We start from the raw sequence: 23,956 nt of genomic DNA, 5'->3' as shown, positions 1-23,956 counted from the left end.
CAGAGCGGTGTACTACATACTTGAGTTTCTCTTTCACAACAACCCTGTGAAGTAGGTTAGGCTGAGAGAGAAGTGACTGGCCTCTATGAAATTTTAAACATAGCCATAGTAATAACATAACTGGACATTGGATCTGACCATTTAGCGAGCAGAGTGCGACAATCTCCTATTGCAGAACCGCAGAATTTTGCCACTGTGTGTGTGATAGATGAAGTCGGAGCTCTTAGCAGATAATTGGTGTATAATCTGTCCGGTCGACCTGGCAGATTATGTAAAAGAGGGTCAATTAACCTTCGCCTCAGGTCTATATATATGGAAGACCCACTGCTGGAGCCCCTGTGCAACGGATTCAGTCTCCTCAGAGTTGCAAGGGCAATGTCTCTGTTCAGTTGGGATTCTGTTGTGTCTCTGTGTGTGCTCTTTCTGTCCAGACTGGGCTCCCCCAAAGTGCCCAGAGGAGTCCTGGGAAGGGAGGGAGAGGCCGTGAGGTGAGCAGGCCCCACGGTGTGCTGTGCCGGCGGCAGAAGGGCACCAAAGGCCTGGTGGCTCCAGCACCTTCTCGGGGCTAGACGCTGCAGCCTGCATGGCATAGGGCAGAGACGGGTGGGCTTCCCAGTCCAGGGCCCTCCAGAGGCTGCTGAACTACATATCCCATCACCCCCGGCTACAATTTATTGTGGCTGGTAATGATGGGACTTGTAGTTCAGCAACCTCTGGGGGGCCCTGGGTTGGGAACCCCTGGCCTAGAGCTAGCCCTTTTTGTTGCTCTCAGACTTCATGACTGGGTGGGAACCGTGAGGAGTCGTCGGTCCATGTGGCATCCGCCACGCTCTGTCCAGAAGCCTGGCGTGTTGGGAGAGGCCTCTGAAAAGAGATGTTGTGGCAGGTTCGGATGGGGTTTCCTGGAAATCTGGGCTGGGATTTTTCTGTCTATAAAGAGCCCACAAACCACTTCAAATTAACATTTGAATTGACATAACATTATCGTAACATAAGAGCAGCCCTGCTGGCTCAGGCCCAAGGAGGCCTCTCTAGTCCAGCATCCTGCTTCCCACAGTGGCCCACAGGATGCCTCTGGGAAGCCCACAGAGGGCAGGAGCTGAAAGGGGCAGGCCCTCTCTCCTGCGGTGGCTCCCCTGCAACTGGGATTGAGAAGCATCGTGCCTCTGAGGCTGGAGGTGGCCTCTAGCCATCAGACTAGTAGCCATTGATGGTCTGTCCTCCGTGAATCGGTCCAAGCCCCTTCTTAAAGCCATCCAAGCTAGTGGCCATCACCACATCCCGTGGCAGAGAATTTCACGAGTTAATGATGCGCTGTGTGAGAAAGTCCTTCCTTGGGTTGGCCCCAAATTTCCTGGCCCTCCGTTTCATGGGATGACCCTTAGCCTTCCCTCCTTGGGAAGGTGCTCCAGCCCCCTGGCCGTTCTGCTGGCCCTCTTCTGCGCCATGTGCAGCCTTTGGGGAAACAAGCGCCTCTTCCAGAACTCCCAGAGTGGGCTTAGAGAGCAGCCTCTTCCTCTCAGCCTCCGCTCATCCATCTGCCGAAGAGGGATGTGAATAATGCTGGCCTACCTTTCAAAGTGGTGGTAAGGAGGATTCCTGAGAGAATGTCTGTGACTTGGAACTGGAAGGCAAAATGGAATGTGCTGCATCTTCGCATCAGCACGAGAGGAGGCTCTAAATGGCAACGACATATTCTGTGGGGGTGGGATGAGCAGCCCAGGACACCAGTCCCCTGTGGTGTTTCTGAAGGGAGCTTTTTGCTTCTGGGCAAGCGGTAGCAGCCTCTGATGTACCCCCCCCCCAATCCCACCCTGGTATTATTGAGAGCTGTGCTGTCTGCAGGCTGGCCATTTGTCAGGTAGAGCTGGGTGGGCCATGGATAGACCTGTCCTCCATGCATTTGTCTAAGCCCCTCTTAAAGCCACCCAGGCTGGTGGCTGTCACCACATCCTGTGGCAGAGAATTCCATAGGTTAATTATGCATTATATCAGTTGTAGTATTAAATAAGAAGTGAAGTGTGGCGTTCATTTCCCTTTGGTTATAAGGTCTGAAAAGAGTGCTGCTCTCTGCTCATGGCCCATTGCAGACTGGAGTGATTTGTGCAGGGGAGAGGGGGAGACACATTTGCTAAGTGGAGAGTTTAAGGGGTGTTCTGGCTAAATGGCCTTTTGGTCGATCCCATTTCTACGATTCTCTGCAAGTTCTTCCTCTTTCTGTCCAGGGACAAGTCAAGCTGATGTGCTTCTGGAGCTCCCAATGCCCAAGAGTATGGATGATGCCACTGTGACCACCACAGATGTCCCGCTCAAAGCATGCCTTCCTCCAGGATCTGGCCCTCAGGAGCTTGTCCTATGGGAGTCACTCAGTCCTGAACTTCTGTCTTCTGGGGTTGTGTCTCTGCCAGGTACTGTGAGCTGAAACACTGATGAGCACATTTCACTGGGACATTCTCCTGCGCACTAAATGATTTTTGTGCAGCTCCCATACATAACAATGGGGCTTCTGCAGGAGACCTTCCTGGTGGATTGTGGCCCAAAATTCCACCCTCTCGAAAGGAAAACAGTCTCCTAGAGCTGGAATAAATCCAGCGAGAAAATCCCAAGGAAACTTGCGTGTTTCGCAATATCTGTTCCCAGTTTGACTTTAGGCAAAAGTTATGAATGCAGTTAGAACAGAAGATTCTTGAAGTGCAAAGAAGCTCTGAAAGTGCAGTCTGTAGCAGTGACCGCTGCTGTTTCTCAAGCAAGGCCCACTTGGGCACAACCCCTCCCGTGCTGACCTCCGGACTGTGCCGTGCTTTTCTCAGTGCCGGGGGGGGTGCCCTTCAAGAGAGAGACGGAGGCCTCTCTGGAGGGCTCTGCGAGGAAAGCCCTGGGAAGGGCTACATTGCCCAGCACTCCGTGTGAACCCTTTGCGGGACAGGGAGCCCCTCTATTTATTCACTTCTATCTGTGTCAAGCACTTTGGGGGGCCTTTTGTTGAAAAGCGGTCTATCAGTATCCGTCTGTCGCTGTCGTTGTCTGCCTGGTGCAGGGCCTCCAGAGGGCTCAGCGCAGGGGGAATGGCCACCTCTTCATGGTCCCAGAAGGGGACCCTGTGCTGAGTATTCTGCTTTGGCTGAAGCCCCACACATAAGCAGTCAGTCAGGGAGCTGCGCGCAGGGCGGATGGGAGCCTTCACTGTCTTCCCTGGCCGTGCCGTGGTCTCTAATGACCTGGAAGAGCAATATGGGCAGGGGGAGAAGAATGTGCAGCCAGCCCAGTTTCATGAACATTCACTTGCTTACAGTGGTTGGGGAGTAAGGGGATGTGCCAGAGGCATCTTCAGTTAGCCATAACGGTTACAATGGGTGGACTGGTAGCTGGAGAGGTCTTTTCCGTCTTTTCACAAGAGGAGAGCCGGTCTTGTGGTGGCCAGCATGACTTGTCCCTTTAGCTAAGCAGGGTCTGCCCTGGTTGCATTTGAATGGGAGACTAGAAGTGTGAGCACGGTAAGATCTTATTCCCCTCGGGAATGGAGCTGCTCTGGGAAGAGCAGAGGGTTTCAAGTTCCCTCCCTGGCCCCTCCAAGATAGGGCTGAGACTGAGAGAGATCCCTGCCTGCAACCTTGGAGAAGCCGCTGCTAGTCTGGGTAAACAAGACTGAGCTAGATAGACCAAGGGTCTGACTCAGTAGATGGCAGCTTGCTATGTTCCTAGATGGGCTTTGTTGGAGGGAGGCATCCTGGAGGTGTTGCGGGAAGCAAAGGAGAAGGGTGGTGGTGGTAGAACTGGATGTGCAAAGGTCACACCCGAAGGGAGGGCGCCACTTCTTGTTGCCTTGACTTTCCTTTGGGCTTCAGGGAACGTGGACCGCCTCGGCAGACCCATCCTCCAGATCAGCACAAGCGGCAGAGCTTGGCATGCCCCCTGGTGTTCGGCCAGAGAAGTGACACGGCTCCTCCTGTGCCTCTGCTCCATCCCCAGGTCAGCCTCCTCCCACATCATCCCTTGCGGGGCCTTTCCGCGGTGGACAGATTTAATATGCAAAATGGGTGATGATGAAGAATACAAGGGGACCCTGTTCCTTCTAACAGGGATTCCCAGATGTTGTTGACTACAACACCCAGAATCCCCAGCTGCAGTGGCTTTTGCTTGGGGATTATGGGAGTTGTAGTCAGCAACATCTGGGAATCCCTGTTAGAGGGAACACTGCTTCCCAGGCAATGGCATATCCTGCACAAGGGCTTCCAACTTTGACCTTTTCTGACAGCCTCCTTAGCAACAGAAAGCTGGCAGGGCCTCGTGATTTGGCTAGACTTCTGGGTCTCCTTGAGGGCCACCAGCTCCCCCTGCCCCCATAATTTGTGCACTGGGACAAGCACCTGTCATTGCTATGGGCACTGCCCCTGCTGTGCCACGCCCCTGCCAACTGGGCATAGAGGCACCTTTTTAAAGTGGTGGTTCTCTTTATTGAGCAGGGGGAGAGCAACTGGCCTTATCTGCCCCCAGCACAGCACCCCTCCAGTGACTGTTGCTAGTGTCAGTCTTATGTTTCTTTTTAGATTGTGGGCCCTTTGGGGACAGGGATCATCTTGTTTATGTATTTATTATTTCTCTATGTAAACCCTTTGAAAACCTTTGTGGGAAAGTAGTATATAAATATTTGTTGTCGTCGTAGTTGCCTTCTTGCAAAAAGTGGGCAAAGTGTCCAAAGAAGGGGACTTTGCCCACCTTCTTTGAGGAGTGTGCTCCTTTGCCACCTAAGTCAACTGGACAGCATCTTGTTCATTCCCCAGGAGCTGGTCGAACGACGTGGGGCTGACGGTTGTCATCGATGCCAGAAAAGAGCCTCCTCCCGCTGTGCTTGCTGCAGCCCTGAGATCTACCCAGGTAATTGCAGGTGGGTGGGAAGGGCAGGGGAATCTACAGGGGGCTGCTGGTTGCCCACCGAACTTCCTCACCCCAAGCTCCAAGAGTCGTTCTTGTCGGCTTCTTCTTCTGTCATGACTCGTGGTGCAGGGATAAATTTCTTCCACAGTGCATGTTCACAGAGGATGCATTTAAAAGCTGCTTTTTTGTGAGCAATTTCTGTAAGGCATAGACATGAATATTCATCCAAAATTACACACCCACAAAACAGGCAAGCTAGAGTGAGTTGTGCACAAGGAGGAACCTGCCTGAAGGCATTAGCAGGAGACTCCTGCTGGGCAGGCGAAAAGCCCTCGGCTCAGATTCTTGGAGCCCCTCCACAGCTAGTCCTGTTTTGCTTTGCATCCACCACTGGAGATGACTCCCACCCCCCTTGTTTAGGTTGGGGAGGTCGGGTTGTGCGGAATTTTCACGAGGTTCTTTTTTTGCTGTGAAAGGGATGTGCACAGAACCGTTCAGCGTTCCATTCTAGGCGCGCCAAACTGGTTCTGGCATTCGAATTGGTTCGTAGGGGGTGGGGTTGCTTTAAGGGGCAGGGAAGGCGCCACCTCCTACCTTCTAGCCCCTGCCCTGCCGCTTTCCCCCTGCTGGCGCTCCTCCAGAAAGCAGGCACGCAGGGCTATAGCGTACCTCCTGGAAGCCGGGATCAGTATCGCCACGCAAATGGGGACACTGATCCTAGCTGCAAGGCAGGACACTGCAGCCCCACACGCCTCCTTTTTGGAGGAGCACCAGTGGGGGGGGAGGGGAGCAGCAGGGAAGAGCCTTCCTTGCCCCTTAAAGTGACCCCCGCCCTCCCGGGACTGCAGGGAGCTGGTTCCATGCACATCCCTAGTGAAAGGTGCTAATCTGGGGGTGGAAGTGTTATCTCCACCCAAGCAGCAGGTTAGAACAAACACCTTTTGCAGTGAAGTCAGTTTGGTTCCCCTTTCTTGTGAAATGTTGGCCCAAGGGGTTGAGGGGGCAGGCCACGTGCTCAGGGTGGCTCCTTTCAGGTGGCTGTTGCCCCTGGATGGGCTGCATGATCCTCTCCCTCCCTTGGCAAAAGAGCAGTGACCACTTTCAAGGGGACAAAGTCACCTAAAAGGTGACTGTCACGGGGATCCCTTTTGTGGGGGGCGGGGGGACAATTTTGTGAAAAGGGGGGCCCTGTTTGGATGCAAAAATGCCATCTTACACTGATTTTTTTTTAAAGACTGACACGATGAAGACATTACTCACAGTAGTCTCATAGAAATTAAAAAGGCAAGTTAGCCATTGTCTAGCATGGTGGTGGTTTTTAAAAACACAATGCATCTGCTTTGAGTAGTTTTCCTTATCATGTCAGCCATAGTCTGTAGCTGAATATTTCCAGGAGATGATCTTAATTTCCCATGCAAATTCTGAAGCCCCACATGGAATGACTTCAGCTGTTCCTAACTACATTTGCTTGTTGGATAAAGAAAGTTCGAAGGGGCCCAGTGCCAGACTGTGCCTTGAAGCCTTGCGTGCAAGGCCAGGACCAGGAGACTGTTTTTAAAATAGATCGGTCCCTTTGGGCAGGGACGGTTCAGTTTGAATGGACTTTTGCTGCAACACAGAAAAGGGAGCAAAAATCTTCCCTCAACCGGCTTCCCAAAATGTACCTTAGGAACAGAACTGGATTCCAGACTGAGTTCCGTTGTTCTGGCATTGTGGAACCTCAGTTCCTGAAGTCTGTTTCTCTGTCCTCTTCCATCCTGAGGCTTTAGTTGGATTACAGTATAAACAAACTGAGGCTAAAGACAATGTATACCCAACTCCCATGAAAAGAGAGAGAGGACTTCTGTTTTTGGTGGGGGGGTTTAAAATATTTTTTGCAAGCATCTGAATAAGACTGAGGGCATACCCAGATTCCAGACCTCAAACTGAGTTGTCATTTCCTCTCCCAGGGAATCCTGGGAACTGTACTTCAGTGGGGATGGGGGAAGCAAGGAATCTCTAACGAGGAATGATCAGCACTCTCACCAGACTTCGATAGCCAGGATTCTCGCAGCCAGTGAGAAGGGCTCTCGAGTATTCTGATATTTTGAGTGAAGAACCAAAGATGCTCTCCATGGAACATAGAAAAGGACTCAGATATGCAGGGCCCAAGCTGCTTAGGAGTTTTAGGATGAAGCCTGCAGTGGCCGCACCCCAAAGCCCCATTTGCAAACACCAAGGTCAGTGAGAGCCTCCCTGGGAAGGGCTGGTCTTTGGTGAAAGGTGCCCTTTTATCTCCATCTCCCTGACAGAAGGCTTCCCCTGGCTGCATCTGTGCTGTGCTGCTGTTGGCCGAGAAGGATGCAGCATCCCATCTGGAGAAGATGCCCGGTGTGCAGGTGAGCCTCAGCGCCTCAGGCCCCTCCAGTGAACTCTGGCCAAGTCTTCTTCATGCTCTTCTTGCATTGTTTCCCACAAGAGCAACAGAACTGAAACGCCCGGCTGTTCCTTCTGTTTTCTTCTCAACGGGGAGGAGTGCTCCTCCCCCTCCACCTTAGGTCTGCTTCATTCACAGCTGCAGGGGCAGCACTTCTGTGCTGTAAAACGCTCTGCCAGTTGAGCTGCTGCCTGTCATAAGAGTAGAAGGATGGCTTGGCTGGCTGCAACCGAGCTCCAGGTAGTCTCATGTTCTGCCAGGTGCCTATTAAAGGTAGAGGAGGCCTGCCAAAGAAAGAAGCTGCCGTGGTGATGAGCGGGACCAGATGGCCGTCTGGCCCCTTCCTCCAGGCTGCTGAGCCTGCCATCCCCACGAGCCTTCCCATCTCCCCAACCCTCCATTCAGCCTTCATCCCCACCCTCCAGCCTTCTTTCTCCCAGGCCAGTTGATTATGAAGACTCCTCTGGCAGGCATAGAAAGAGCCCTAATAGACAACCGCTGCCCGCAGCTAAGCGAGCTCTTTCCCAGTTATAGCTCCATGGGCCAGACACGGGCATTGAGATAATAATTCAGTGCTTGAAAGGGGTTACTGTTCTTTTATTAATGGCACTCTGTTTAATTAACGTAATGTGAAATATTAACAAGTCTGATTAGCTGCCGGTGCAGATGATTTAAATGCTCACATCTCCCCTGCGAGTCGGAAGAGGAGCTCAGGCAGGAAAGGATTTCCATTTGTGATGGATTACGAGAGAGGCAGGGGGCTTGAAAGGAACTTCTTTCCCCTGCGTGTGCGTGCAACCCCCCCCAACTCCCACATATTTCCACTCTCTAGAGCTGAAATGGGCCAGTGGGGAACCAGCTGGCCACAAACGCAAACCTTCAGGAAGAGAATAAACTCCCACTGCAGCTTCGGCAAGGGCTGAGCATGTTCTGCGTGGGGGAAGAAACTCTGCAATCTGCATCAGCAAAGGGTAGCTTCTGCACCCTGAAGAAATTCTGCCAATACAATAGATTTGCATAAGTGTCTTTAATTGGCTTAATTTATTCTAATCTTGATACCCATAGGGAGGGCAAGTCTCACACTGAGCCTTGAAGCTTCATGTTCATGGCCACAATATGTTGTTTGGAGAAAATCTGGGGGGAAATCGGGGTGCCTTCCATGGATGTGCACAAACCACGGTTCGAACCGCAGTTTGAGCACCTTTTTGGAGTGATGGGAGCTCCTCTTTAAGAAAGAGGAGAGCAAGTCCTTGTCATGCAGCTTCTTGGTGGGGCCTCCACACAGCACCAGCATGCACATGGTGTCCATGTATGCTTGGGTCCCATTTGCATGGTCAGCAACGCCATGCAGGCACCATGTGTATGTTAGCGCCGCGCAGGGATACTGGGCTGAGTGCCGGCCCAGCAGGAAGCTACGTGGTGCAACGGAGAGCAGGTCAGGACCTGCTGTCCTCTTCCTTAAAGCTCCCACACACCACTCCGAAAAGGTGCTTCATGCACACCCCAAGTGCCTTTTGGGCAGGGATGGTTCAGTGTGAATTGACTTTTGATGTGTTCTTACTGCAGAAAAACATAAAAAGGAGCAAGAATCTCTCCTCAACCAGCTCCCCAAGAAAATGTACTTCTCGAACAATAATGGATTCCAGAATTTTGAGTCCCACTTGTGTGGTGGAACCTCAGGTTCTGGGCCGGAACCCAGCAGAAGCGTATTCCTTTAGCATCCCTAGTTTGACCTATGACTCCGCAAAGCCTCAGGGACCCCTTCGGGTCCTACGTGATGTCTTGGAGGAAGGAGCCAGTTCTGCTCCCACCCACCCACCTCCTTGCGTTGATAAAACTGAGTTGGTAACACTTTCATGGTCAGGTTAGGCATGGGCAGCATCCTGGCTCTCTGGAGAACTAGCAAGAAGAAACATTACCCAGGGGGATTATGGGGTCTTTCCCTGGGAGTGATTAAGTGTGGACTGGGGTGGTTGTGGCAGGTTTTCAGGAGGCAAATCAGATGTGATTTTATTTCTCACTATATATACAAAGGTACTCTCGATCAAAAGGATGAAAAAGAAATGTTCTTTCCAGCCAGCATATTGACTGCTATGTTGTGTCCCACCTGCAGGTGGAGCTGTTGAGCTCTCTGAAGGCTCTGAGCCGCCATGTGGACAGCAGCCAGCTGACCCACGCCTTGGAGGGCTCCTTCCCCTACTGTCACAGCGAGTGGGTTCAGTACTTCCAGGTGTTTATTGTTGTGGTCATTGGTCCCTCTTTGTCCTTGCCCTTTCTGTCGCTTTTGCACTGCACAAAGCCCGTGACTTTTCTGCTGCTATCATCATCATCATCATCATCATCATCATCATCATCATCAAATAATTAATATTAATCATTAATAATATTTTATTAATGGCTTCTTATTAACTTCTCCAGTTAGCGGAGGCTGTCTCCTCTTTCTTTCTCCTCCCACCAGCTCCAGACCTCATGGTGAGGGGAAGGCAACACAGTCTAGGGACCCACACTTTCCCCTTGACCAATCACACTGATGGGCCAAGGGAGTAACAAGGCACACCCCAGGCATCCAGCTCCAGCACATTAAGAGTTGGAGCTGTGAGAGAGGTGGGGGCCCTGGGCGTTTTTCACACAGGGCTTTTAGCTCACATCTCCGGAATAGCGGGTGTGTGTTGACATATTGGCCAGATTTACCCAGAAGTCCCTGAGAGCGTTTCACACAATCCGGGGTTTTCACTGCGCATTAGAATGCAGCCTGATTTATACCCGGGGTTAAAAAAAGAAATCCCCTTCTTGCTTTGGGTTTTGGAAGCAATTTTGAACTCGCAGTAAAGCCTTGAAGAACACGAGGAGAGCTGGTCTTGTGGTAGCAAGCATGACTTGTCCCCTTCGCTAAGCAGGATCTGCCCTGGTTGCATATGAATGGGAGACTAGAAGTGTGAGCTCTGTAAGAGATTCCCCTCAGAGGATGGAGCCACTCTTGGAAGAGCAGAAGAAGGTTCCAGGTTCCCTCCCTGGCAGCATCTCCAAGACGGGGCGGAGAGAGACTCCTGCCTGCAACCTTAGAGAAGCCTCTGCAAGTCTGTGAAGACAATACTGAGCTAGATGGACCAATAGTCTGACTCAGTCTATGGCAGTTTCCTATGTTTCCTATCTGTGGTGAAGGCAGCTGTGTGAAAAACGCCCTGGCAGGACTCCGAGGAGGCTTGGAAGGAGGCTTGGGGCGGGCAGGCAGGGCCAGAACGTGTGTCTTGGCTAGACAGCAACCTAGCAGTGAAAGGCCTTGCAGCCGGTTCTGCCTCCCAGCTTGCCCTCCAGCTCCCTCACCTCTGCTTGCTTTGGTTCTAATTTTCTGCGGCTTCCTTGAGATGGCTCCACAGTAAGTATGCACTGAATGCCTTATTCCTAACTGGATGAATCCCTTTGTGTACGTTCTGAGTTGCTGGTAACTTTATGCTTAGATTAGCCATTTTCCCTTCCAACAGCCCTGCTGAGTATGCCAGCATTATCACACACACACACACCCTGGCAGATCAGGGCAGGGATGGAGCGCCCCACTAGACGTGACGTCAGGAGATTTGTGGCCAGGCCACGGATCTCCTAGCGGATCGTGTGTTTTTGAAGAGCAGTTAGGGATGGGGGCAAGGATTCCACTCAGGGCTGCAGGTGGAGAGGTTTCACCCGTCCCCCATAGGGCATTTCCCTGTTGCCTTCCCCAAGCTGCTGTTTGCCCTGGAGGGGGAACTGTGAGATATTTGCACACTAGCCGGGCCCCACCTCTGTACTGCTTTATTCTGAGGATTTAACGTGATGGCCTGGCTCTGTTTCCTCTCCAGAAGGTGCACCATTTTGTCAGCGACCTCAGAGCAGCCTCTGAACTGCTACAGAACACCATCCAGGAGCTGGAGAAGGGAGGCCTGCCCGAGACCTTGCAGGTAATGACGGTTCCTTGGCCTGATGACCCATCGTGTGGACTGACGGCCCAAAGCAGGCCCTTCCTGCCAGGAGCTTCTTGTGCTTTTCCTAGGAGGACGGCTGTCCCTTAATTGGACAGGACGCCTCTTGTGCAGCGCTGCAGTGTCCACGGGGCTGCGGCCGGGGCCGTTGCTTTCCCCGCTTTGTTCTCTGGCCAGCACAAGATCTGAGCCGTCTGCACTGGTCTCTTCCTCTTCTTGCTAAGCCATGAGCGATCTGATGCAGAACCGGCCTGTGTGTCACAGCAGCAGCAGCAGCTAATGGGGCTCCCCTGCGCTCTTCGCATGGCCCGGCAACCTGATGATTCGTTAGCCAGGGAGGCGGGGATCAGATCCGTCGCTGCCTGTTGGGGTGTGACCCGGCGGAGCCTCTTGGAAGCTGCCCTGACTTTTTCAAAAAAGGAAGTGCAGGATGTCTATTTAAAGCAGCATCCAATTAAAATAGACGTTGGCCTTCAGAGGAAAGGGGCAGCTGGATCCCCCAGGAGCGCAGGCTCTTTCAGAGGAGCACAATGAAGTTCTTCTTTCCCAGGAGGACACAGGTTTGTGCTTCTCCAGAATAATGGCGGTGCAAACCCCAGGAGCTAATGAGTCTGTGAGCTGCCCCTGAGGTCAGCTCTGCCCTGCAGCGTGCGTCTGCTCAGGGGGCCCAGAGGCACGGCGCTTTTCAGGAGAACATAAGAAGAGCACTTCAAGAGTTTGCCTTACACTTCCATTGAGTCTGCTTCCAGTCGGAGGTTTCTGGGAATGTTCCTAACTCGCCGGGCATGAAGGCAGCAGCCTTCTCCTGTTTGTCTCCAGCAGCTAGTATTCACGGGTAGACTGCCTCAGAAGCTGTATGTTTCATTTAGCCTACAGAGGCAGTAGCAGGAGAGCTGGCCTTGTGGGAGCAAGCATGACTTGTCCCCTTAGCTAAGCGGGGTCCGCCCTGGTTGCACATGAAAGGGAGACTAGAAGTGTGAGCTCTGTAAGACATTCCCTTTACTCAGGGGATGGAGCCGCTCTGGGAAGAGCATCTAGGCTCCAAGTTCCCTCCCTGGCAGCATCTCCAAGAGAGGGCTGAGAGAGACTCCTGCCTGCAGCCTTGGAGAAGCCACTGCCAGTCTGGGTAGACAATACTGAGCTAGATGGACCTATGGTTGGTATATGGCAGCTTCCTATGTTCCTCCATGAACTTGGCTGGTTTCTGTGGTCATCTTACAGGAAGTTGAGCAGCAAATGAACAGACACCAGCAGCTGATGCAAGACGTCCTATGCAATGCGCAGCTGGTGGGCTTGCAGAGAGAAGGCGGGGCCACGCTGGCCAGGCTGAGGAGGGAGGCAGCCCGACTCAGCTCCTCCCCTGATGTCCGGTATGAAGGCAGCGCCCTCCCCTGTGTGTTGTCTCTGGCTTGGTGGGAGACGTCAGGCTTAGGAGCCGCCTTTTGGGGGGGACACTCCTCATGCCACCAGCAGGGTGCAGCAAACCTTGGGAGTGGGGTAAGCGGCATCAGTGATGCCTGAGGCTCTGCAAAACTTGAAGCGCTGCATGGGGTGGGGGGGCAGGGTGCTTCCTATGCCAGTCCCTCGCCCTCCGCCACTGGGAGCCCTGATGCTGGGGTGGGAAGAACTCGCGTGATCAGGGGCCGGGTGTGTGTATGTGCTTCAGACGTTACTGATGTGGTGCAGCTGTGGGGGGGTGGCGGGAGCAGCCAAAGGTGGCACATCCATTGTGCTGAACTGGACCAGGGCTCAGATGGCGAAAAGGGTCAGCGGTTTCGCATTAGTGGCTGGAGCTGGAAACATCTTTGAATTCTGTGCTGCTTGCTGACAAACGAGAGACCCGGACAGACAGGCCAAGGGTGTTTTGGAGCTACTTACGATGAAGTCTACCATGCAAATGTGAGGACCAAGTCCTCAGGACCTGATCTCAGCATCAGAGCTCAAAGAGCAGCCCTGGCAGAGGTCCTTTCTGTTTGCCAAAAGAAGAATCCTGCCTGTTCATAATATCGGAGAAGGAAAGGGCTGGAAAGAACCTCTTGGGCCCAATCAGGGATCCCCAGATGTTGTTGACTACAACTCCAATAATCCCCAAGCGAAAGCCATTGCCGCTGGGGATTCTGGGAGTTGTAGTCAACAACAGCTGGGAATCCCTGTTAGAGGGAACACTGGGCCCAATCCCTGGCTGGTAGCAGGAATCCTGCCCAAAGGTCCTGCCTTAAATAAATGCCGACCTGCCAACCCAGCCCTGCATCCACACTGATCAATTCCATCATTCCTATCAGTTGGTTTTCCTGGGCTCAATATGCCATCCACAGTAAACCCAGAGTAGGGAAATTGGATTGTGGAGCACCAGAAGTATCTAGTCAAGCAGGTGATTGCTGGGTAGTGTCCAGCGGTTGCAAGGATGGCTTGGGATTCATCTGCTGGTGTTTTTTGTGTGCCTCTTTTCCACCTCTGTTTGCAAGGAGCAGCATTGGTGGTGCCCTGGCACTCTACAACCTGCTGGAGGAGGAAGTTCACACTCTGGTGACCAAATCCAACAGCCGCCTGGAGCACCTGGAGTTCCTGATGAAGATCCGAGAGCTGGAAGCGGAGTTCAGCAAGGTAGGGATGAGGGAGCCCCCCTCGGTAGCCCCCGCAAGAGCCAAGCTGTATGGAAGTCTGGCCAACTGCAGCTCATCCATCCAGAAGGGCTCTGCATGCCCAGCAAGGAATGACTGAGTCTTGCTTGGTTCTGTTACCTGGCCTCTGTCAGGAAGGCAGGCTGGGGAAGAAGCAGCGAGGCTTCAGGCCGGTTGAGACAACACCTTTCCAGCCCCACACAATTAGGAAGGGAGCATGCTGAGGGCAGATGTCCGGATGCCCTCCTGACACCTCCCTGTATCACGCTGGGGTGGGCTGTTGGTCTGGATGGCCGCAGAGTGGTCATTCAGATGAGCATTCCGCTCCTATGCAGTCGAGGGGCATGCTGGGACGGCATCTGGACACCCCTTTCCTACCTTATTCACATTTATGTATAAATGTGTATATGGGCCATAAGGTATGGACTGAACCAGCCCCTCGGTGGGGAGTAGCTCCAGGAACGAGGCCCTCCCAACACGTCCCTTCATTTCAACGGCTAGTCATCTGAACGGCTGCTCCACGTTCACTCTGCAGGTGCCTGACCTTTTCTCCAGCAGGCAGAAAAGCAATTTTGAGTGGAGGAAAGGCTGATGTTCCTCCGCCAGCTGCTTCCCCCACCCCCCAAGCATAACGTGCAGAATGGCCGCGATTCCCTCCATGGCAGGGGTGCGTTTCTCTCTACCTGCAGTACACGCTCCTGCAGTTGAGCAGAACTGAGGCTAATATTTGTGGAGTACTTTTGCATCTGATGGCTGAAATCCAATTACGAAGAAATGGTTTTCAGACGCATGAATTTGCAAAATGTGTATAATAACTTTCTATTAATTCTAAAGAAATCAAAACAGCAGGAAATGGGATGCAATTTTCACTTTGTTTATGATATGTGTGATCAGTGGATGATGCTTCATTAAGTTCAGGTAGTTTAACTCAGACACATTTTGCTGCGTTGATTTGGATCCCCTTAAAGTGTCATTTTTATAAGGTGAATTAAAGTAAATGAATGAAACTAATTACAGCAATGCAAATTGCTGATGAAAGTGAATTAAATGCTCATGAACTGATGCTCCAATGAGTGTAAATCTGTAGCCAAAAGGGGTGCAGGTTTATTTCCTAGAAGTCACATCATGGGGAAATTTCAGAGCGGTCTCTTAAATGTCTTATCTAAGGAAACATGCTGCTTTCCTGGCCTCTCTGTGCCTGGGAGGGGGGTCTGCTTAAATTTAGGGTGAGCCCCACACATTTAGAAAGCAATTGGGAAGAGAAATGGTGAAAGGGGGGATGGGCTCATCCATTCAAGCATGGAGCACAGTATACATTAATGCGTTGGCAATGTGGCAACCTCTTTTCCACCCACACGCTTTCAGAGAAGTTGTCAGCCTTTTGTTGAGTTCTGAATTCTAAATAATAAAAACTGTACAGTTCCCAAACGTGGTCAGTGCTGGAATTTTGGATTTAAATTGTGTGCATGTGTTTAATCTTTTCATTTGTTTACTGCAAATAGTAAAGTGTCCAAGATCCGTAGTGTTTAGAGTGAAAGCAGTGACATAAAACATTCTCAGTGCAACACAAAACACCCAGATCTGTTTAGGTAAAGGTGGTATTGATGTTTGCACTAATTGAAAATTAACAAGGAGCTAGCATTTTTCAAAAGGTTGGTTTTTTTGCCCTTTGCCCTCTCTATTTCTATTGTCTCTCGTTACTTTTGTGATCTTAAGAATCTTTTAAATGTTTGCCAGTCTTTCTCGAATTGTAGGGAGTCGACTGATTGCCAATTGAAGCCAACTAGAATGTGTGTTGTTATTAATACATTCAAGATTAAGGCTTCTTTAGCTGTTAGATTTTCAATATAGTCCAACAAAAGAAATGAAGTAAATTGCATGTACATTTTTCCCCAGAAAAACAAACTCACCGTGCACTGTTCTCTTGAGAGGACTATTGCTTGAAGTTTGGGGGGGCAGGGACAAAGGACCTCCTTCGTCTGCCTGTTTAGCGGACATGACCGTGGTGGTGCTTTTGCTGACAGTTGGTGAGAGCCGAATGGTCCAAAGCAAGGATGGTCCGGAAAGGTCCCCAGCAGCAGAGTTCCCTCCCACAGGGATTCTGGGAGTTGTAGTCCACAAGATCTGAGAATCCCTGTTGGAGAGGACACAGCCCAGCAGGGCCAAGACTCAGAAGGGTTGTGCTCTGGCATGGCTCACGCTACACAGTTTGCTTCTTCATGCAGCTCAGCTCGTGGTTTGATGACCAAGGAGAATCGGAGCTCTGGGAGGCGGCAGGGTCTGCAGAGTGCAGCCGGGAGAGCACTGAAGAGTCCTACCGGAGGTTTAAGGAATTCTTCAAAGAAGCCACGGTAGGTCACACTGTGAAGCAGGCTTCTGCATATCGGACCTGAAATGCCACCAGTGGAATTTGGCAGATGATCAAAATCTGCAACCGAAGTGCCACACTTGGGCATTTTAAAATTTGCTTTTAGGAGCACTTGGAGGGGTTGGGGAAACCCTGCACCTTAAACTTTCTTGGTAAAATATTTAAGGTAATAATGTTAAATATTGTTGAATGCTTGCTTTTCCGAAACCGTTGAATCTAACAACATCTGTAACTGCTGTAAAAGACCATGTCCCAGAACATGGTCTAAGGGCACCTTGCTGAAGCTAAGCAGGACTTGGTGTGGTCAGTGCCTGGATGGGAGACCCAGGTGTGCCATCTTTGGGGGTGGGGCTGTAGTGCAGAGGTAGCTGAGATGAAGGCCCCCCCCCAGGTTCAATCCTTGGCAGCATCTCCAAGTAGGACTGAGAGAGACTCTTGCCTGAAACCTTGGAGAAGCCGCTGCCAGTCAGTGTGAGCAAGATGGGCCAATGACTGGGTATAAGACCACTTCCTATGTTTAAAAATGGGATTTGAAACATCCACACATTACCAAGGAGATATAACTTAATGTCTTTGAGAAATATCTCTAAGATTTGTATCAGCTCTTCCGTAATAAATGTTGGCCCTCGCGTCCTCTTTCCATCCATCCTCCTCCATTTTAAATTCCTGTTTTGCTCTCTGTTGTGCCACCTGGTTTCTTCAGGACGAAAAACAAATGTCTCCTCTCTTTCCACATTAAATCACAGTTTTGTGGGATCAAAATGCACCCATTTCAGTAGCACTGTGCAAACGAATACTTTGACAGCTCCTGTCTCTGAGGGCAAGGCAAGGCACAACAGGGACCTGCTGCAGGGAGGGCTTTATCCTCTGGACCCCTATGGAGATGTTGTTGGGGCTCTGTAGTCCAAGGGTGCTAAGAGAGAGCCCAAGTATGTTGCCACTGGTAGGGAAGACCCCCCCCAACTGTGGTTGCTGGTGGATGGAACCTAAAGACCTGCAAGGAATGCTGCTGGGCTGGGCCAAAGGTCCATCGAGCGCAGCACCCTGTTTCTATCAGTGGCCAGCTGGAAGCATCTGGGAAGTCTGCAAGCAGAGTTTGTTTGTCCACAGAGGTGTGCGGCTACTGAACATGGAAGCTCCATTGCGATAGCAGGGGTCTGCTTTGTCCGGGAGCCTAACTGATGAAGCAGCCCTAATCCTTCATGGCCTTCCCTCTCAGGTGCACTACAACCGTGGTCTCTCTCTGTCGAAGGAAGCTGCCAAGGTCCAAGGGTCCCAGTTCCCCGAGATGGGGGCTTTCGAGCGAGTCAAGGGAGCTTTCCAGGCCAAGCTGACGGTGTTCTACATGGACATGGAGATGAGAGGGGCAGAGCTGGAGACGCTTCTGGACCTCCACAAGTTCTGTGACGAGGTGAAAGGCCACCCAGCTGCCGCAGAGTTGGGGCCAAAGGACTGGGAGGGGCCGTGGGCAGAAAGTGGGGAAGTGCAAGGGGGGGGCCTTGGGAGGGGAGGGTGCTGGCACACTGTCATGGATGTAGAAATCCACCCTGGCTTGCCTGCTGACACGGCTGCTGCCCACCCACCCCCCACCCCACCGGGAGGCTACACTGGAAAGTGAGTGGGTTTTCCCAGATCAGAGGGGAGCTACCTTGCCTCCCTCCCCACATGATCCCACTCAAGCTCAGAGGCAGGCAGTGGGCCCCAGAATGCCCTTGCCGGGAGGGCAGCAAGCAATCTGTTGCCTCTCCCCCGCCCCGGCCGCTTGTGGGCTTTCCTGATGCATCTGGCTGACCCATATGGGAAGCAGGCGGCTGGGCTGGACAGGCCCCCCCCCCGATGTCCTCAGGCTCTCCCAACAGAGCAGTTTGGGCTGGAGGCACTTGGGAGCTGACTGTGCACCATTGCTGCGATGCGGGAGGTGGCCCTTAGAAAGAACCTGCTGCTGTGGATTCTGGGGAAGACGCGCCACGCCGGGTGAAATGGGCCAGCATGAAACAGGGCCAAGGAGGGGGTGGGGAGAGTGATGGTTGGCTTGGCAGACGTGATGGCAAGCAGGTTTCGTCTGGGGCTGGAGGAGGAGGCGGAGGAGATGGGGGCCCGTGCAGGGGCCCATGAGTGGCAAGTCTGTCTCTCTTTCCCAAGGCTGCTCGGTTTCACCTGGACTGCAAGCAGCGCCTGGCCGCCTGGAGGGCTGGCGAGGAGGGGCCCGAGAGCATGGAGTCCCTGCGAGAAGTGGAGAGTGCTCTGCAGCTGCTGGTGGAGGAGTTTCCGGCCGAGAGGTTCCAGCAGATGAGGGTCCAGGCGTCCAGCATGCGCAACAAAACGGGCCTCGCAGTGTGGAGTGAAGCTCTGGAGAGAAGTCAAGAGGCCAAGCAGCTCCTTGAAGACGCCCTGGCCAAGCACAAGGGGGCCCAAGAGGAGGGGGTCGGGGACTGTGGCGGGAAGGGGGGCCCTTGGGGCTCGGGTCCTTGCCCACCTCCCTCCGATCCCTGCGTGGACAGAGCATCAGCACACACCCAGCAGCAAGGGGAGCTCTTGGACTGGGGGAGGAGGGAGGAGGAGGAGGAGGGGTCTCTGGACAGACCTGGCATCCATGCCACTCCTTCCCAAGAGGGTCCTGTCGCTGGCGCAGGCAAGGGAGTGAAGGGAAGCGGTGGGGCCTACCTTGCTCCGCTGGACACTGCGCTGGAGTTTGGAGACCCTGAGGCTCGGACTCTGGAGGGAGAGGCCCCAGAACGTCTCCGCACCGCAAGCCAGCCCATTCCTTTGAGGCTTCCTGCCGACATCTCTTCCTCCCATGCTCACCAGGTCCCTGGGAGCTGCGAGAACCTGCTCTCCACACAGCAGCCTTGCATCTCTGTGCCAATGAGAGGCCAGAGTAGCAGGAGGAAAGAAACAGCCCAGTACTTCCAGCTCTCCAGGCACGGGAGCTTTTCTTCTGAAGACACAGATTCCCAGAACTCCACTGAAGATCCTCTGAGCTTCAGTGCCACGCTGCCCATGGAGTCCCCAGGCCCCAAGCGAGCCTGGAGCCAGGAAAAGGCTCGGGGCATTGTCTACTTGGAGAAGCACAGCAGCAGCAGCAGCAGTCCCACTGCTGCCACTTCCCAGTAAGAGCAGCGAGCCAAGTTGCTGGGGACCCTGGGCGCCACTCCGTGCCCTGACTTCCCCTTGACCCTCTCTCCTATTGGACACATTCCTGGAGTTTCTTGCCTGTGAGAAAGGAATCCTTTGATGGGGTCTTCCTCCCCTGCCCTTGGACAGTGGAAAGAGGGCTTTCTATTGCTGTAATGCAGGAGTTCTCAAAGTTGGGTCCCCAGAAGTTGATGGACTACAATTCCCATCGTCCCCAGCCTCCTTGGCCAAAAGCCATGGTGAACCTTGGTCCATCTAGCTCAGCATTGTCTGCACGGACTGGCAGTGGCTTCTACAAGGTTGCAGGCAGGAATCTCTCTCAGCCCGATCTTGGAGATGCTGCTGCCAGGGAGGGAACTGGGAACCTTCTGCATGCAAGCAGGCAGGTGCTCTTCCACTGGGCTATGGTGGGATACTGCCAGAGACTCCCTGAGGGGAGTATCTTGTAGTGCTCGCACATTCAAATGCAAACCAGAGTTCTGGGGACCCAAGTTCTTGAACTCCTGCTGACATGCTGATCTCTCTGAACCTTAGCCCGAACCTTCTGTTTGCATCTCAGGAAGATGGTGGAGAAAAAGACGCTTTCAGCGGGGTGATATTGTTCATTGCCCACCTCTGACAACCAGGCTCCTGATGGAACCAGCTAGCAGGCCTTCAAGGCTGCCCAGGGTTTGTGTCAGTTGCAGGGATGAAATCTGTCCACCCGGTATGTAGGCCAGCATGGAGACCGTGTCCATGCCCTGTCGCCAGAGCAGAGACAGACCCCACTGGTGTTTCTGATGCAGCTTTGTTGGTTCTGACTGGCAGCCACTTTTCCAGGTAATCCCGGATCATGTAACCATGTCTGTGCATGCATGGAGGCCCTGTGCGTGGTGTTGGGAAGAGCCTTGCTCCAGCAGGAAGCTGCATAGAGTGGCGGGCGAGCAGGTGAGGACCTGCTGTACTGACTTTTAAAGGTCCCACTTGCTGCTGCCGCCGCCCCTGGATGCTGCACCCAAACTGGTTCAGCAACATGAACCAATTCAGCTTTGAACCGGGGCAGGAACCTCGGTTCGTGCACATCTCTTACCAGTTTCCCCATAGCCAAGTGCAATTTCTTAGCCTGCTGCTTCCTCTGATATCCAGTAGGTGGTGCTACTCAGCATTGTATAGACTCTCATTGTAGTAAAAAGGACCAGAAATCCTTTGCCGATAGATGCTAAAATGGACATTACCCTTCTTAATTGGATAGTGTGACTACATAGAATAGTGATGCTTTGCAGGATCAAGTTTATATAGCTATGTGACAGATTGTATTTGGAAACCAAAAAACCAATGGGAATTCTTGGATTTCATTTAGTCACAGATCAGGAAAACTGGCTCTAGAAGTGAAGGAAAGAAGATAAATTTGCCAGACAAAAGGGCTGCGTGATGGCAGAGATACAAATTACACCATAAACAGCCTCATCTTGTTTGCTCTTTAAGAATACTTAACAGAAAAAAAATTGTTTCTGGCATATTGTTAAGGAGAAGAAATGGTGAAAACAGGCACTTTTAAAATAGATTTTGGTAATAAATTATACTGGTACACTACTGCCAGTATCGTTAAGATGAGGAGTCAACATTCTACCATTATAAGCCCTGAACATTACATTAAAACCATCTGTTAAATCTGCCTGACTGTTTGCAAACATCAAGAAGAGACACCACCCCTCCAAATGGGATGCAGATCTATTGAAAAATAGCTGAGAGGCAGCAGTTTTAAGTGCTGGCTACCTTTTTTTCCACCACAGATTGCACACACCCTTAAAAATTTGTAGTGCCTCTTCAGTTTTCTCCAGAAATTCAGGTCCATTCTGGAGTAGGGCCTTTTTGCTTGTTGGAGAAGTAGTCATCTAGTAGTTTTCAAGTAGTGTTCAAAGTCCCCATAATAGCAGGTTAAAATCAGCTAAGGGCATTGAATGTCAGTCTTGCCCACTTAGGGTTCTGAAGAGAGGGTTGGGAGGGGCCAGTCCTGGCCGGTTCTAGAGAGTGACTCTTTTCTGTCACCCCCACCAATGGGGAAGCAAAGTCCCTCCAGCAAAACTTGGAAGAAATTACTGAAAAGTCCACTTGGGCTTACTTCTGAGTAAACACACATGGGGTCAGGACCAGTATTGATCCTAGGCAAGAATGTGGGCTGTCTTTCCTTTTCTCTCCACCTCGGCCCCTCAACACAGCATAGAAGAACTTGCTGAGGAAACAAAATGACTTCTCTGGGTCTTACTTCTGAGTAAACATATGTAGGATTGCACCCAGGGCCTGAGTAGGAAGCACCAAAGATCTGCAACAAGCACCAAAAACAATTTCTGCCCACCAACAACAACCTAGCATTCTGGTGTAGACTGTACTTGAACATGGATGAGGGAGAATAAACTGAAGCTGAATCCAGATAAGACGGAGGTACTTATTGTGCGGGGTCAGAACTCCAGAGACTGTTTTGATCTCCCTGTTCTAGATGGGGTCACACTTCCCCAAAAGGAACAAGTCCGCAGTCTGGGGGTACTTCTGGATCCACACCTCTCCCTGGTTTCTCAGGTTGAGGCGGTGGCCAGGGGTGCTTTCTATCAGCTCCGGCTGATTCGACAGCTGCGCCTATTTCTCAAGATCAATGACCTGAAAACAGTGGTACATTTGTTGGTAACTTCCAGACTGGACTTCTGTAATGCGCTCTACATGGGGCTGCCTTTGTACGTAGTCTGCAAACTTCAGTTGGTTCAGAATGCAGCAGCCAGGTTGGTCTCTGGGTCATCTCGGAGAGACCATATTACACTTCTGCTGATGGAGTTACACCGGCTGCCTATAGGTTTTCTGGCAAAATACAAAGTGCTAGTTATAACGTTAAAAGCCCTAAACGGCTTAGGCCCTGGGTATTTGAGAGAACGTCATCTTCATTATGAACCCCACCGTCCATTGCGGTTGTCTTTGGAGGTCCGTCTCCAGTTGCCACCAGTTCGTCTGGTGGCCACACGGAGATGGGCCTTCTCAGTTGCTTCCCCGGGACTATGGAATGTGCTCCCTATTGAGATATGATCCTGCCCATTTCTGCCGTCCCAAGCACATGCAGCGCACGATCCGTGCGGGGTGCTCCAGCTTCCCAGAAGACAGCCACACAAGGCTCAGTGGCAGACCACAAGCCTTGCATGCATTTGGGCCGAGACTCCACCTCTGTGGTCTCCTCTGGAAAGGGCTGAGTAGCAGCCGCTGGGGAAGAGGTTAGGAAAAACCCTTGTCTGAGTCTGCGGAGAGCTGCTGCTGCCAGCCAGAGTAGACAAGACTGAGCTAGACGGACTGATGGTTTGACTCCGTAGAAGGCAGCTCCGAATGTTCATCTTCTCTGCTGGGGGCCTGGGGATGTTCCACTCAGATCACACTCCTCTGCACTGGCAGCCCTAAAAAATATTGGCACCCCCAGCAGTCACTTGGGTTGCTTGTGCAAGAGCCTGATCGCATCGGTCTACGCGTGAGTCTGCCTGCTCTTCATGGCCCTCCCCGATCCAGTGCCTCCACCATGGGTGATTCAGTCTCTACGGCCTTCTTTTTTCCTTCTCTTCCAGGATCGGGGACTGCCGACCTTGACCTGACCTGACCTTGGCCTCAGGTGCCCCCAGGATTCTGCTCCCTGCCCTTGACAGCAGACCCTCTTTGCCAGCCCAAAAGCCCCCCCCACTTGCCCGGTGACCTCCAGGTGACCTGCTCCCGTGCCCTTTGCCCCTCGGCTGGGCTCCACTTCCCTACGGGTCATGTAGTCACAGGGCAGCACACCTGCTGCGTGTGTGTGTGTGGGGGGGGGGGTTACACCACCTGTCGCTGCAAGGCGAGGCTGCTTAGTTTGCAAGGGGGGAGCATATTCTACCCCAGAGGGAGAAGCCAGCCCTGGACTGGAAGATGTTGTGTCTCCCCTCCGATTTCTCTCTTGCTCTCCCCTCTGCCTAGATTTCTCTAACTCGTTGGGTTTTGTTTTTTTAAAACAGGCATCGATTCCTCCCCCCTCCGCCCCACTTTCTTTTTCCAGTTTTTTGTTTGTTGGTTTCCTTCTTCCCCTCTTCCTCTCCCGAAAATAAATAATTAAGAAAATGCAAGGGTGTGGAGGAGACAGCAATGAGATTTGTTTTTCCTTGCAGAGAGGGGGAGGGGGAGGAGGGACGGCGGGGGTGGGGGGAGCACACCACCCCCACCCCCGGGCGATCGTTTCCTCCGTGTGCCTGCAAACCAAGAACCACCCTTACGACTGCTACAGCTCTCGAGGCACGGGTCCCCGCTCCCGCCTCTCCCCCCCCGCCACCCCCCTCCTCCAAAATGGTCTTTGGGCAAGCAGACAAGAGGGGGCCCATGTGGGAACCCCCAATCCTCAGAGATCTCCTCACCCAGGGCCCGGTAAATCACCCCAACCTGGGCTGGTTACAGCTTGCCGCTTGGAAACTGAGTGGCAACTCTTGAGCCACCATCGTTACTCCGACTAAGGACCTAAGGACACTTGGCAGACATATCCGCACCTTAAAAGATTCCTGCGAGGGGCCATGCTATTATCACCCCCAGTCATTCACAGATTCCTGACATGGGACCTGCA

The 23,956-nt window shown here is 52.4% G+C and overlaps 1 protein-coding gene across 1 annotated transcript in view; it reads left to right on the top strand.

Moving 5' to 3' along the window:
- The window catches only part of KIAA1755 (KIAA1755 ortholog), a 35,448-nt gene extending 16,101 nt beyond the window's left edge, over nucleotides 1-19,347 (top strand). Inside the window, exons 4-15 of the mRNA XM_053243168.1 lie at nucleotides 2,226-2,408; nucleotides 3,846-3,969; nucleotides 4,782-4,875; nucleotides 7,167-7,253; nucleotides 9,405-9,521; nucleotides 11,125-11,223; nucleotides 12,466-12,614; nucleotides 13,710-13,848; nucleotides 16,091-16,216; nucleotides 17,453-17,644; nucleotides 18,376-18,667; nucleotides 18,866-19,347. Of these exons, the coding sequence (XP_053099143.1) occupies nucleotides 2,226-2,408; nucleotides 3,846-3,969; nucleotides 4,782-4,875; nucleotides 7,167-7,253; nucleotides 9,405-9,521; nucleotides 11,125-11,223; nucleotides 12,466-12,614; nucleotides 13,710-13,848; nucleotides 16,091-16,216; nucleotides 17,453-17,644; nucleotides 18,376-18,667; nucleotides 18,866-19,347 (2,084 nt within the window). The remainder of the gene's footprint in view (nucleotides 1-2,225; nucleotides 2,409-3,845; nucleotides 3,970-4,781; nucleotides 4,876-7,166; nucleotides 7,254-9,404; nucleotides 9,522-11,124; nucleotides 11,224-12,465; nucleotides 12,615-13,709; nucleotides 13,849-16,090; nucleotides 16,217-17,452; nucleotides 17,645-18,375; nucleotides 18,668-18,865) is intronic.
- Nucleotides 19,348-23,956: the final 4,609 nt, after the last annotated feature.

The sequence above is a fragment of the Hemicordylus capensis genome, chromosome 4, assembly GCF_027244095.1.
Source record: "Hemicordylus capensis ecotype Gifberg chromosome 4, rHemCap1.1.pri, whole genome shotgun sequence".
NCBI classification, from domain to species: domain Eukaryota; kingdom Metazoa; phylum Chordata; class Lepidosauria; order Squamata; family Cordylidae; genus Hemicordylus; species Hemicordylus capensis.
Note: the sequence above shows the minus strand (reverse complement) of the source record. Positions and strands in the feature narration are given on the sequence as shown.